Consider the following 13,776-nt stretch of genomic DNA (forward strand, 5'->3'; position numbering starts at 1 on the left):
GAGTTGTATTTTGCTTTCCTAGACTTTACCATTGCACCATTACCTACCCAGAAAAAGGAAAGTCTACTGATGAGTAACATTTGACTGCTTTCTCACTAAAATGGGTGAAACAAATTTTTCTCTCTTACTGCTTTGTATGGAGCAAAAGAACCCATTTTCACTACAGTAGCAGCAGAAAAAAGTTGTGATGATGAGGAAAGAGACCCGTACTGTGGAAATGAAGACCGTGATTCAGACACTAGTTTCTCCCCTTTCTGAAGAAAACTAATTAAAGTTAATAAAAGGATCCTGAAACAATATTGGAACGCTTTCATACTGCTGAAACACTCAATTCAGATCCAAACGCAGGTATTCTATTGATACAATTCCATTTTAGTGTTGATATTCAGGTTAACAGAAGCTTTTCCTTCAAGAGTAAGGTGATGGATTTCATTGAGAATAATATTGAGAGTAATATCTAAATTATTTTTGTCTGCATGAGAAGGCTCTAGCTGGGATGTTAATAATCTGGAACTTCCAGGAATGAAGCCTCTATTTCAAAGACTTCATAGTACTGATGTCTCTAGTTATTTCCAACAGGCTATGGAGTTTTTTCACATACAAGCCATTGGTAGAATCTAAGCTAGGAAATAATTAAATCACTTAAGAATGATTTTTTTTTCCTGCATAGGTAACGTTCATTGCCTTCTATTTGAGATTAATTTAAATCAGTCTCCATCCTAGTACAGACTTGCTGTTCCTCCCTACTGTGTAGCCTTTGCAGAATGGAGATTGCTTACCTGTGTTGGGCTTAATTCAACTCAGATGGGATTTTAGGCAGATCCCCAAACAACAGTTCCCACAGAAAACACTGAGTAACCATGTATTCAAGTTTCCTTTATCAGCATACTCAGATGCCTAGCGTTCAGAGTTCCTTGAATAAAAGCCATTGTTCACAGCTAGTCAGACTGCTCGAGAGAGAGTGTAAGGTAATCTGTACAGCACAGAGGTAGCAAAGGATGAGAATCACTGCACTGCCATTGCAGGGTGTTTGTCCTGTCTGGGAAACCTTAGACTGAGGCCAACTTGACCTCAAGGTATTTGTGAAAAAATTGTGAAAATCATGCGATTGTCAATGAGGAACAGACAAATCTTAAATTCCATATCAAAGGTAATTTGGTTAACTACAATAAGAAAAAGATTTGCTTCAGGATTTTTGAGAAACTGCAGGTTTATAGCACTGGCTTTGAAAAGGACCAGCATGTAGATCACAGGAACAGAAACGGGGCTGGTCAGCACATTGTCTATTTGCTACTGCAGGAGACGGCCACAGGAGACAACAAACATTTACAGGACTACCTGCAAATCTGCTTCCCTGTTGCTTGTAGCACAGCCAGCATCTCAACATTGAGTTTCATCGGGTGCCAGATGTTTCAGGCTAGATGAGGCAGAGGCAGCCTTACAACTTCCATCATGTAATATTTAGAGCCTGATTAGGTGTTTCTCATTTAATCACATATATTATTAATTTCAACGAAATTACTGTTTCTCCCTGTGCCTTTAAACAGCCAGTGAATAAAAGTTGGGTTGCTAAGGCAGAATTATAGCCAACTATTCCAGTTTAGCTGACTGCATTCTGATTACTTAATAACACCCAAGTATGTGCAGAATTTGTATTTGCTGGGAGCCACACAGTGTTGCACTACTGAAAAAAACCCTCAGAAAAGGTTGCGCTGCATTGGCTTAAGTGCTTTCCTCAGCGTGGTTTATATTCCAGGTAGTTAAAGAAGTCCTCAGCGAAGAAAAACCGCATGAGTTCTTGCTGTACCGCTCCACAGCGCTGCAGAGCAAGTCAGAAATGACTGCCCAAAGCCTGCTCCGAGGAGCGTCATTTGCCATTCCGGCTGCGATTCGGTTGCCCCGCGGGACCGCTGGTGAGACCCGGCGAGACTCAGCCCCGGCAAGGCTGCAACGCCGCGCCCGAAAACTCATCGGGACGCAGGGCTGGGGAAAGGCACAGGCGTTCCGCACCCGCGGGTGGATGCGGGGGCTGCGTTTGCAGCGGGCGGGAGGCCGCGGCCGGCAGGTGCCCACGGGCGCACGGCCAGGCCTCGGGCCTCACTTCGGGGAGCTCCCGAGCTATCCCCGTGGCCCCGGCAGCGCCGTCGTTGCCCCGCGCTCCCGTTCTCCATCTCCATCTCCCCCTCCTTCCCTCTCGTTGGGGCCGGCCCCGCCCCGGCGAGTCCCGGGCAGGTGCGCCCGGAGGCGCAGCGGGGACCCCCCCGCAGCCATCTCGCCCCGCTCGGGGCGGCTGCGGCGCGGCGCTCGGCCTCCCCTTCTGCCCTCCCCTCGCTGCGGGCCGCGCCGGTGGGCTTGGCTTGGCTTGCGGCTGCAGCGCGGGGCTCGGCGTGAGTCACGCAGCCCGCGGCGCGGCGAGCCGAGCGCGCAGGCACACGGGGGAGGCGGCGGGGGCGGGCGGCGAGCGGCGGGGGCGGCAGCGCCGGCTCCCCGCCCGCCCACTCGCACATGCTGCCGAGCCGCAGTCAGCTGGAGCGCCGCTTCCTCCACAGCCGCCGCCGATGACCTCCTCGCCCGCCCGCAGCCGCTGAGGACCCCCGGCGTCCCCGCCAGTGCAGGGGATGGTAGATCGGCCTCCCGCGGCCCCGTCCAGCGCAGCCCGCCGCACCGCAACCTCGGCCACCGCCGCCCGCCGGAGCCGCCGCCCCAGAGGAGCCGCAAAATGAACCCCCAGTGCGCCCGCTGTGGCAAAGTGGTCTATCCCACCGAGAAAGTCAACTGCCTGGACAAGGTGCTGGGGCGCGGGGGGGGCCGCGGGGACGGCGCCTCCCGGGCGTGCCCGTCCCGCTCCCCGCGGCTCCGGCGGGGCGGGCAGGGCAGGGCCGAGCCGCGGGGCATCGGGGCGAGCCGGCAGGTGGCAAACGCAGCGTTGGAAGGGCCGCCGCTCGCCGGCGGCCGCGCTGTCACCGCGGGCGGGGGCAGCCGCCGTGTCACCGCGCTGGCGCGGGGCGAGCGGGGGCCGCAGCGGCCGGGGCGCCCTGCGGTGCCCGCCCGGGAATGACGGTGCCCGGCTCCCCGCGGCTCCCCCGGTTCCCCGAGGGATGAAGTTGTAGGCGGCCCTTTCCCGGCTGTAGTTGCCGGTGTTTCCCCGAGCTGGGGCGGTTTCGGCTGCCCCTGGCGCCATGGTCGGCTTGGCGCGGGCGGCGGCAGCCCCGTCCCGCGGGGTGCCCACGGTGGCACCGGGTTAAAGCCCAGCGCGGTCGCTCCGTAAATAACAACAGTGAGGCTGTGATAGATGCGCCAAATTACCGTCCCCGGAAAGGCGAGGCAGTAGAAGCCACCGGAGGAAAATGCCGTATTATGAGCTAAATTTAGAGGCTGTGCGGCGCACCTAAAAGCCAGCCGTCACATTAGTTAGTGATTGCATTCGGGTAGTATTGCATTCTTAGCAAGCAGTGTAGTTGTTTGGTTTTTTATTTTTTTTATTTATTTTTTTTAACGAGGAAAATGTCAAACTCCTGCTTCAGTTGTCTTTAAAATTATCTTGGCAAGGTCAGCATGCAGGGGTCTTGGCATTCACCTTAGCAGAGAATTTACATTTCTCAGGGTGTTTCAGAAGTACCTTTGGTTTCATGTAAAAGTAATTATTTTGATTTAGTTAAGAGATCTATAATGCATGGCCAAAATATTGACAAGTAATTGTGTTTTTAGGTTTACTGTAACCTAACACTGCTTTCAAAATATCAATACAGTAAGTAATTCTGTTTTACATTTATTTACAGTATTGGCATAAAGGATGTTTCCACTGTGAAGTTTGCAAAATGGCTCTGAACATGAATAACTACAAAGGATATGAAAAGAAACCTTATTGCAATGCGTAAGTATTGTAAATGTCAAGTCTTGCAGAAATGCACATGAAAAGAAAACCTGGCTGTGGATATTGTCAAATAGGTATTGTCATGCTGTAAAAACTTAATCTAGAGAGAGCAGTGCAGTCTAGAGCAGTTCAGTATCTTTTCAGATGGGGTATTCTACTTGAATTGGTGTGATAGAAGATGAAACTATTTGATTATGGTGTGTTTAGGCAGTGTTTGCATATCAGAGCTGAGGATACAGGGTTTTTTTTCTCCCAGAAAGTGTGTATCTAGTGCTGACTCCTGCTACATTCTTTATTGGCAATGCTGGATTACAGTTGTCCATTATGCAGCTCTCTATTCAGGGTTATGGACCTGATCAGCATTTTGTAATAAGAAAACAAAGTTCTTCTTGGTTGTATAGGTTACAGAGACAATACCCTGTTAGAAATCATGACAGCCTATTTTTAAAATTGTTAGTTTTTCCACATATCTCATATTTTTAAGCTAGGTATTTACAACCTTCTGCTTCATTCTGTTCTGCTATGCTCTTAGGTTTTGATTAAGAAAATGGGTTAATTTTGGTTTGATTATAATCTAGTATACTCATATTGCATTCAACTTTTAGAATTTATTGTTGTGGGGATTTTGAAGTGTGCTTTGATACCTGGCTTGCAAATACTGCAGAAGAGTATTTGATATACGAGAAAAATAGTTGCTTATTGTTATTTGTACCATGCTTCTAAAATCTGCTTATTGCATTTAAGTGTGTTTTAATCTTTAGAAACCATTATAATATGCTGTTTTAGAAGGATAGTTCTTAAGATTTTGGATTCAAATGTGATCTTATATGTAACTTGTATATTGTTGTTCTTTTCACTTTTATGTACTTAAAACATGTTTTAAGAGACAGAATTTTGAAGCTATGGACATGTATTATTTTTCTTTAGAAATATTCTTCTATACTTAAAATATTTGTTTGATGTTGAGGTACAGAGTCTATGGCTGGCCATAACAGAAAAGTTTAACAGCATATGGTAATTTCTTTCAGGCTAAAATTGAATCCAGTCAGTGTCTAAAATACAAATTATGTTATAAATCTGCTGTGCTGCCAAAACTTGAAACACCTGTTTCAGTGTGCACAGTTGTACTTAGATTGCTTTAGGAGCATATGGAGTTACATATGTAACTTCCTAGCTTTCTTACAGTGCTCCACACAGTGTGCAAGGGTGGCATTAGACCGCTCCTAGCTGTGGTCTGTTGCCAGTGTCCCGGGCTGGAGAGAGCCCTGTAGGAAGGGAGTCCTGCTCCAGCAGGTGGAATGCTACAAGCTGAGCCAAACCTCAGGTTCTGGCCCTGGATGGGGCCCTGCATGTGGTACTGTTTGAGTTCAAGTACAGGCTTACATCCAGAGTGATTATAACTCTGATAGGTGCCTTTTACCTCTATTTTGATGGTTAAATTTCAGTGATTATACTTTGATTGCTTGATCTTTCTCATCTAATTGGAAACTTACTTGTTCTTAATAAGATTGTTTGTTTATAAAATCTCCTCCATGCTGATACATGGGGGTTTCCAAGCTGTTTAACTTCTGTTGCAGGAGAGTTTTTCATACATGCAGTTATGGCTTGTGGTGTGTCCTTCTGTTGATGGATGAGGGGGAGTAAGGATGACGGATGGATCAGTTATGTACCATTCAGATGCTATTCTTCCTGGCAGTTGCTTTAATGAGCTTTGTGAGAGTGAGCCTTGAAAAAATAATCTCTACTTTTGAAATGTCTCTCAAACCTCATGTATGAAATGGGAAGTAGCAATGTAAAACCATTTAAAGAATGGGGAATTTTTTTCCATTAAAAGAGAGACAAAATATAATGTTTAATATCAACAATGTGCATTTTGTTCTTAACCTTTAGTAAACTAAAGTTTGGTGGGGTTTTATGCGCCCCCTATTTTTTAAATGAGAAACCTTAATCACATAGTGCAAATAATTTCAAATGTTCTGTGGAACCATGAAGGGAAGACCAGGGTGTGCTTTGTGGATTCAACAAACCTTAATATTCTTCAAAGGACAGCTAAGATGTTTGTGCACAACTGTGTTTTGAAAATACAGTTGGTTTAAATTTTGAAAGAATCTTTGCATCTCAAAGGTAACTAATTTGCAAGGCAGACACCATTACAGTATTTCAAATTATGATGTGTCTTATTCTGCTTTTATTAGTAAGAAGCAAATCCATTTTTATGTTAAATACTGCTTGATCATAAAATCAGAAAAGAATATAAATTTACTCATGCAAACACCTACAAACACTTGACAAAGAGTAATTACTGTTAAACTGTTTATTGATAAGAGTGCAATTTGTAGATAAAAGTGAAGAAGTATGCACTAATTGGAATGGGAGTGGAATGCCATAAAGTTGTTCAACAGGTTTGGAAGTCATAGTTAGGGTTTCATTAGGACAAGTTGGAAAGTATGCATCTTTAATAATAACCGTACGTGCTTTGATAATTCACGGGTCAGATTAGTTTATTGAATATATTTTGATCTTTGGTCTTAAAATCATCCACTCTTTTGTTTATTCAGGGGCTGAAATGAATGAATTTTGTTACTTTACTGGTAAAGATCAGAAAATATTTAATTGTAAAACATAATTGTTTTTGTTTTAATATAACAGAATCCTCATCTGTGGTTGTTCAAACTATATTTTTGGTGGAGAGAGGTCAGACATAATAACGCGAAGGAATATATTGCAAAGTACTTTAATTTGGTGACCGTTAGAAAAGGGCAGAAATATTTGTAAATGCAGGATCCTGCTTTTTTTAAAGGCAAGTTTTTTGTTAGACATTTTGCCACATTTCCATCTAAATGCTTGTATACCTTCCTTGTGATAAAGAGACACTGATACCAAAAGTAATAACTGGGCTACTGACATAGCTTCTGTAAGTTGTAGATCTATGTAACAGCAAGGATAAAGGGACACTTCGTGTGTATGTGTACAGTATGGCTTTGAAAAGAATAATCTTTGGATCATGGAATTTTCATGATCTGTCTCCTTTATACCTTTCAGTTCTTTTGCAGAGAAAAGCTTGAACAACTTTGTTGTCTCCTCCCTCTCTTTTTTATTGTTTACATAATTCATGAGCTGTTTGTTTACTTCTGCTTGTTTGTGTAGTGCTTACAATGTTGTGCTTTTATCTCAGGTGGGACCTCTGAGCAGTACAGTGCTGTAATAACTTACAGTATTGTATTTCTCACTTGCATTCACATTTCATCTGAAAGGCCTCATACACAACATCTTGTAGATGCACAGCACATGGGCACTGCAGGGTTTGCCTTAACGACTTTAGTCTTGCCTTTTATTTCCATTCTGATTTAGATGTGCCGTGTTTCTGGATTGCTGCCTGATTTGTGAAATAATGTTGATGAAATGAAGGGCTTAGACAATTTTGCAGTTCAGCCAGGTGCTATGCATTGACTGAAGCAGGTGAATGAACCGTTCTTTGATGCAGATTTGAATCCCTATTCCACCTTAATATCTGCAGATAGATGTTATTAATTACTTGTTTAATATACGTGGAAATGTCAAGAAGAAAAGTTGATATTGCTGTCTTTTGTAAACTCAGAACTGACCCTTTCCTGCTGCAAATAACCAAGATGAAGCAAGGAAAGGAATGGCGTTTTGGCAACTTACCATTTGTGTTCTCAAGCTTGTTAAATGATTGAAGCATGTAGGATGATTATATGATAACTTATTCTTACGGATGTTCATATAAATTTTCCTTTTGACAGATTCACTAGACCAAAACACAAGACTACTTTTTATGCAAAATGTAGAAGCTGAAATGCATATTTTTGGAATATGCTCTCTGCATTAGCTTTACCTGCTGATGCAGACTTTCCTGTGTGTGAGCACATCCAACAGAGACATACTTTTTAATTTCTGCAAACTTCATAGCCTCAAGATCCATAAATCTGGTATAAAGATTGCCAAACAACCTCACAATTGCAATAAATTCTTTTGAAATACTTAGTATCTAAAATTTTGCTAATTGTCTGCACACAGGGTAATTTCATTCAAGTTTTTATATATGATGGCCACCATATGGAATGATTACATAACTTAAAATTTAAATCAACTGTCATCAGTCTTAGTGTGGATTACTGACATGAAGCAAAACTTATAATCACTTTTATTTTTTTCCCTAGATTTAATTTCTTTGTAATTGGTGCCAGTAGGAAATCGATATTCAAATACATTTGAGATATTGTGATGTTGCTAGAAGGGCAAGTGCAGTCAAACCCTACAATTTAGGATACTCTAGGGGAGGGGTAAAAAAATGTAAAAGTGATTTTATATCAGCTTGGAAATGATAAGAACATGGTACAGCTTTCTGGAGAGTCACATGGTCTGGAAAATGGAAGCAGTTGCTTTTAATCAGTGGATGAATGTGGTCATTAAGTGGAATCCATGTCTTGAAAGGTGAATTTACGTGTAGAACTTTGATTTTAGCTCTGAAACATGAGCGTTTTTTATTTCTTTTTTTGTCTACCAGTGAGAAAATTTCAAGATGATGACTAGAAGTGTGATATTATTCTTACTAAAAATAGCTAGCATTATCTTAGTTTTCGGTATTGATTTCAGCAAGTGGTTATTTCTCAATTTAAACATGTCAGGAGGAAAGAAATTTATGTAAGAAGCAGAGAGAATAAGCCTGAAATCTAGTGGGGCAACTTCTAAGAGTTGCAGTAAAGACAGTGCACAGAATAAACAGGCTTTTCAAATTCTTCATCTTATCTGGAAAAGAAGGAACCCATAAACTCCCTTGCAAACCTTCCTAGAAAGCAAAGCACTTTATTACTTTGTTAGCTTTTTGTATTGAAGACTTTCCTGTTAAAATGTAATATTAAATGGATGATGAAAATAACAGAATTGCTAGAAAGACAGCTGGTAAGGGTCTCAGCTCAGAGCCAATGACTCTTAGATCTTTAAAGTCCATTACTTCTTGTTCAGCATTGTATGAGTACAAACTCCAGTATTTGAAAACATTTGTCTCTCCTCAGCAATCTTTTCTTTAAACAAAACAGCTCTAACTATTCTCATCCGGATGGACTGCATTTTGTATTAATTCTTATTTCTTTACCTTCAATTATTTCCAAAGTGTATATATCTTATTTCAGTGCCCAATGGGACATTACCAGAGCTGATACAACAATAAGAGTACTTGTGCATAATTTTTCTCCTAAATCCCAGTACAATCTTTGCCTTTTAATTTTTTCTCTTGTAAAACCTGAACTATTGTTAAATTACATTTGGATTTTTGTGGGCTATGTTTTTATGCAGAATTGCAACCTCAGCAGTGGTTATTATCCATTATCTGAGCAGTTAATTGTTCTTGGCTAAACACAGAATCTTCCACTTGGTTCTCATTGAGCTAAATCTCTTTTTTTTCCCCTAGGCTGCTTCTCCAATTTGTCAAGTTCATTTTATATTCTAATTTTGTTCTCTAATGTGCTTACAGCCCCCTCCTATCAACCTGTCAACCCTCCCACCAGAAAGCCTGGGAGCACATCGCAAATTTAATAAGTATAATCTTTATTTCATCACCCAGATTGCTACCTGAAGGCCTGGGAGGGTATTGGGAGCAGTATGTACCACCATGGTCTGATGCAGCCTTCCCTTCTGTAGTGAGCAGCGATCTATCAGAGAACTACTTTATCTTCTCTACCTATTCATGGAGTTCTAGATCAAGCGTTGAGTTCTGTGTGAGAAAAAGTAAAATTGTTAAATAGCATAATCATGGATATTTATGCAGACTCTGCTTAAATGTAAGGGACAGCTATAGTTAGAAGAAACATACATTCCTGCTGCTCAGTTCCGCGTTATCTTTTTTGGATAATTTAGTATTCAGTCCAAATTACTACTGGTGTTATCCAATAATGTAAAGTAAAGCTGAGCCTATTTGCTAGAACAATTGAAGGAGCTTCTTAGGCAAAATATATTTAAGTCTCTTAAAGATGTTTGATGCATATATTTATACTGTTCCAAGAAGGCACATAAGAACACTTTGTCAGAGTTGCTGAATAATGTGCATAAGGCAGATGGTGGTTAGTTGCAAAGGAATTACTAAAGAATAATCATCACTGACACTCAGATCTTGGGAAGAGTTGGGCTGTTTTTTATTGCTATGACTGCATCTAATTAATGGGATATAAACCCATTTCTTGGGTTCTGTTTCAACATGTTTAATTGGCTGTGTCCTGATTTCATGTTTGGTCAAGATCTGCATGTATGAATTGCATGGTGGGCGTGGAGGGAGAGGACTCTGGCAGCTCCAGCAGGTCCCTTGGTTTTCATCCTGGAACGCTGTGGAGAGCACCATGGTGACCTAGAGCTTAGTGCCGCCAGCCTGCTTCCCTGCTGGTCCAAGGGAGATAAATTGTTACCTTTTCTCTCAGAGCAGGTGAATTCTCATATTTCATTGAGCCAGTTCTAGCGTGTCTAGTTCCTGATGTGAATATAGGGTCTGTGTTTGGAATGAATGCTTTACTATTTTACCTGTAGGTAAAATGTTGTTGTTGCCCCTGGTGTTGCTCCAAAGCACAATTACAATTTAGTATTACTTAGGGTGTTAGTTAGCTGGGACAAGTAAATAGAAAATACAGAGATGAATATAATACATTTAATTTTATTTGATTGAGCTTTGCTGTGTGGAATCCTGACCAACAGTTGCCTGTTGTTGTCTTGGCTCAAGTAAATGTGTGTTTTAAATATCTATAATTATTGGTCATTGTAGATAGCAGATAATTTCTTCAAGGAAGAACATATGCATATCCTCAGCACTTTTAGTCATAAAATATTTGCAGGGGATTGTGATTATTGAGACAGTTTCAGTAACAGGGTTTTTCTTTGCTTGCTAATCTTTCAGCAACTGTTGATGCTTAAAGATAATCTTCAGTCTTCTTACTGTTGCTTTCTGTACTCAGTCCTAAAGGTTGATGGAGTTAATTTCATTATATTTATTAAAATATTAAGGCAACAGAACAAGAACTGTAGATGAAATTTTATGATTCCACATAATTTGCTTCTTTTAGTTGTGTGGCTTGAGTTTTGGAACCAGTTGTAACAAGCCTGTGAAGTCTTGATGGTATGGTTTGATAACAGCTTTGTGGTTTAACTGTTTGGGGTTTTAAATGTTCTAAAGCAAAGAAATTCATATTGTATTTGCCAAAGAACTTAAGTATTTTCACTTGGCTGATTTTGAAGTTCTGTGCCACTCTGCTAATGTTGCTGTTGGTAGCAAACAAACCTGCTGTCCTGAAATGCTCTCTCTGCTTTAAAAAGCTTGAAGAAAAATAAGTGTATGTTGCAATCTTTCATATAATTTTGAATTTTTTAGGGCTGGTGATTGCCAGTTGAGAAAGACAACATCGTGTCAGTCAGCTCAGTGTCAAGCAGCATGTGTTGCTGTTTACATGCAATGTCAGTGAAAGCTTACTGTAATTATCCAGACAATAAACTATCTTGGCTAAGTAGTCTATTACTTTTATTTTATTTTAATAATTTTGAATATTGTGGTGTGCTTATAGAAACTTGCTAAATTTAGGGACTGTGGAAGTTACACTGAGGGCAGTGTTTGGCTGTGTCATGTTGAAGTCCCTTGAAAAGGAGACAGCAGTAGGCAGGACTCACAAGGGACAGGTTTGCCCTAAGAAGAGGTGGGTGAAGTATTTGTTGAATAAGTGGTCTGCAGTTATAACTAACATCAGCCAGTTCATGCTGCCTTCAGTTGTGCCATCTCATATTGCAGCTTTTTGGAAAACAAAATCCCTGCAATTAATTCTGCTTAATTTGCAGATAATTAATTTCTTCTCTCTCTGCCTCTCTCTGTCTTCTGGTGTTGGAGTAGATGTTACATCAGAGTTGGCCAAGCTATTTTCCTTTGCTTTCTCTTCATGTTGCCTCTCTAATTTTCATTTCTACCAGGGCAAAAGTCTGGCTGATAAGTAGTGCAGAATTTTTAGTCTCTTGTATTTCTTCCTCCCTATGTCTCCTGTTTTCCTTCTCCAAAAATTTCTGTTCTTGGTTGTGCTGCAATTTTGTGGTGGTAACTGATCCCATCACATCTTAGTATGAGGAGGGCACAAAAATGTGCCATCAGTGTCACATTTGAGAGGAGACTACAGCAGCTTAAAAATGAAAAACTAATTGGATTTTGGCCAGTTGTTATTTAAGCCTATATTGCAAAGGCTTTTCTGGGAAGTGCATAGTTACTCTTTACAGAGGATTTCTGTAAATGTAGAACTATATGGATACTGGACAAATTTCCTTTCATGCTTCACAGTTTAAAAAATTCACACTATGATTTTTCCCTTCTTAGGAGAGAAAATGTGTGGAGGTAGTCCATCATGTTCTTCCTCTCTAAATGGCAGTCTTTTTTCTTGCAGGTATATTGGTGTAATGCCAATTTCACAGATTTAAAAATAAAGTTGTGCTGTGTTTTGATTTAGTTATACCTCAGGTATTTTTTTTAAACCTGGCAAACCAAGTGGTAATAGCTCTTTTTGTTTTGTTCTGTTCCAGTTTTACTCTGGAAGAATTCAATACTTGTAATGCAATTCCTTTTGATATGAGAAAACTATATATAGAAATACTTAGGGAAAAATTTTAAATAAAAAAGATGCTGATTTCAGACTTAATTAAAATGCAAGAGGCTAAGTTTGTGGAGGGGAAAAGTGGCAAGAGGAAATAAATGGCCTGAATAAAAAAGCATGGACTATTTCTGCTGAACAGTGTAGAGTGGCACACATTCAATACAGATGGGTGTTATGTTGCATAGTATTGGCTGTGTATCTGCAAATGCAGAAGGGAGGACATTTCTGACTGGATTTGCTCAGTCATACCAAAAGAAAAGGGACCAATATGAGGACTTCTAGCAGTAGAAGTGCTCAGTAAATGTTTGATCAGGAGATGATTGACACTGTTAGAACTGGCAGCATGCTTGGTGTGTTGCTGCTGTAAGGGAGGTGCCAGTACATGTTTTAAAGAACCTGCCTGGAAATACAGATGTTGCAAAGCAAAGCTTCTTGGAGGGCTTGGAGTTACAATTATGCTGTAACAGAGGAAGGTCTGAAGTAGTTGAAGTAGGAAGGTCTGAAGTAGTAATATATTTTGAAGTAGTTGGTAGGAATTTGTCAGGTGATTAAAAAAGAGATGAAGCTTGTTAGAACAGTTATTAGCACATTATTCAAACACTGTGTCATTAGCATGAAAATGTTAGGAGTAATGGAGAAAGGTAAAACCAGTCTGGAAGAAAAAAAAGTATAAAAATACATATTTAAAAGAATAATATTGTCTGAAATATGATACCTCTAGTAATTTCCCCAGAATTCATCTCTTTTAACAGGGATGTCTGCTTACGCTGTGGGAAAAGAAGAGGATGCATCCAGAGAAAACAAGGGTAGATGGGAAAGAGAAATAATTGATAAAATTGTTGGTTGAAGTTTTCAGTTTACCAATAGCAAACTTTCTGAGGTAGTTGCACTTTTGAGTGTTTGATTAGGAATGGTCTGACATCATCATGAATCCTGTCAAGAGCTTTTGGATTATTTTGATCTGAAGATCAAAATGGAGATTAAACAGACATTTCCAGATACCTCACTATTGATACTGCTTTGTTGCTTCTATTAGAGTTGTGTCAGAAATGTTGGAAATCCATATTAACAAGAATGGAAGAAGCTGGAAGGATAAAAAGGAAGACCAAGTAGATAAGCTTGGACTGAGTTAATGGTCAGTCTAGTCCATGCTATGCTTCACCACACAGTCAGGTCTCAGTTCTTGCAGATTATTTGGTCTGTCTGAGTTCCTTTAATTCTAGAATTATTTTAATGATAAATGAATATTCAGAATAGGAGATACTGTTATATGAA

At 40.7% G+C, this 13,776-nt stretch overlaps 1 protein-coding gene across 1 annotated transcript in view; it reads left to right on the top strand.

Annotated features, from left to right (window-relative positions):
• The first annotated feature begins 2,005 nt into the window (after window positions 1–2,005).
• Window positions 2,006–13,776, top strand: part of NEBL (nebulette) — a 251,267-nt gene continuing 239,496 nt past the window's right edge. Inside the window, 2 exon segments of the mRNA XM_072925465.1 lie at window positions 2,006–2,788; window positions 3,780–3,874. Coding sequence (XP_072781566.1) covers window positions 2,021–2,788; window positions 3,780–3,874 — 863 coding nt within the window. The 5' untranslated portion in view covers window positions 2,006–2,020.

Source organism: Taeniopygia guttata, chromosome 2 (assembly GCF_048771995.1).
Source record: "Taeniopygia guttata chromosome 2, bTaeGut7.mat, whole genome shotgun sequence".
Classification (NCBI taxonomy): Eukaryota; Metazoa; Chordata; class Aves; order Passeriformes; family Estrildidae; genus Taeniopygia; species Taeniopygia guttata.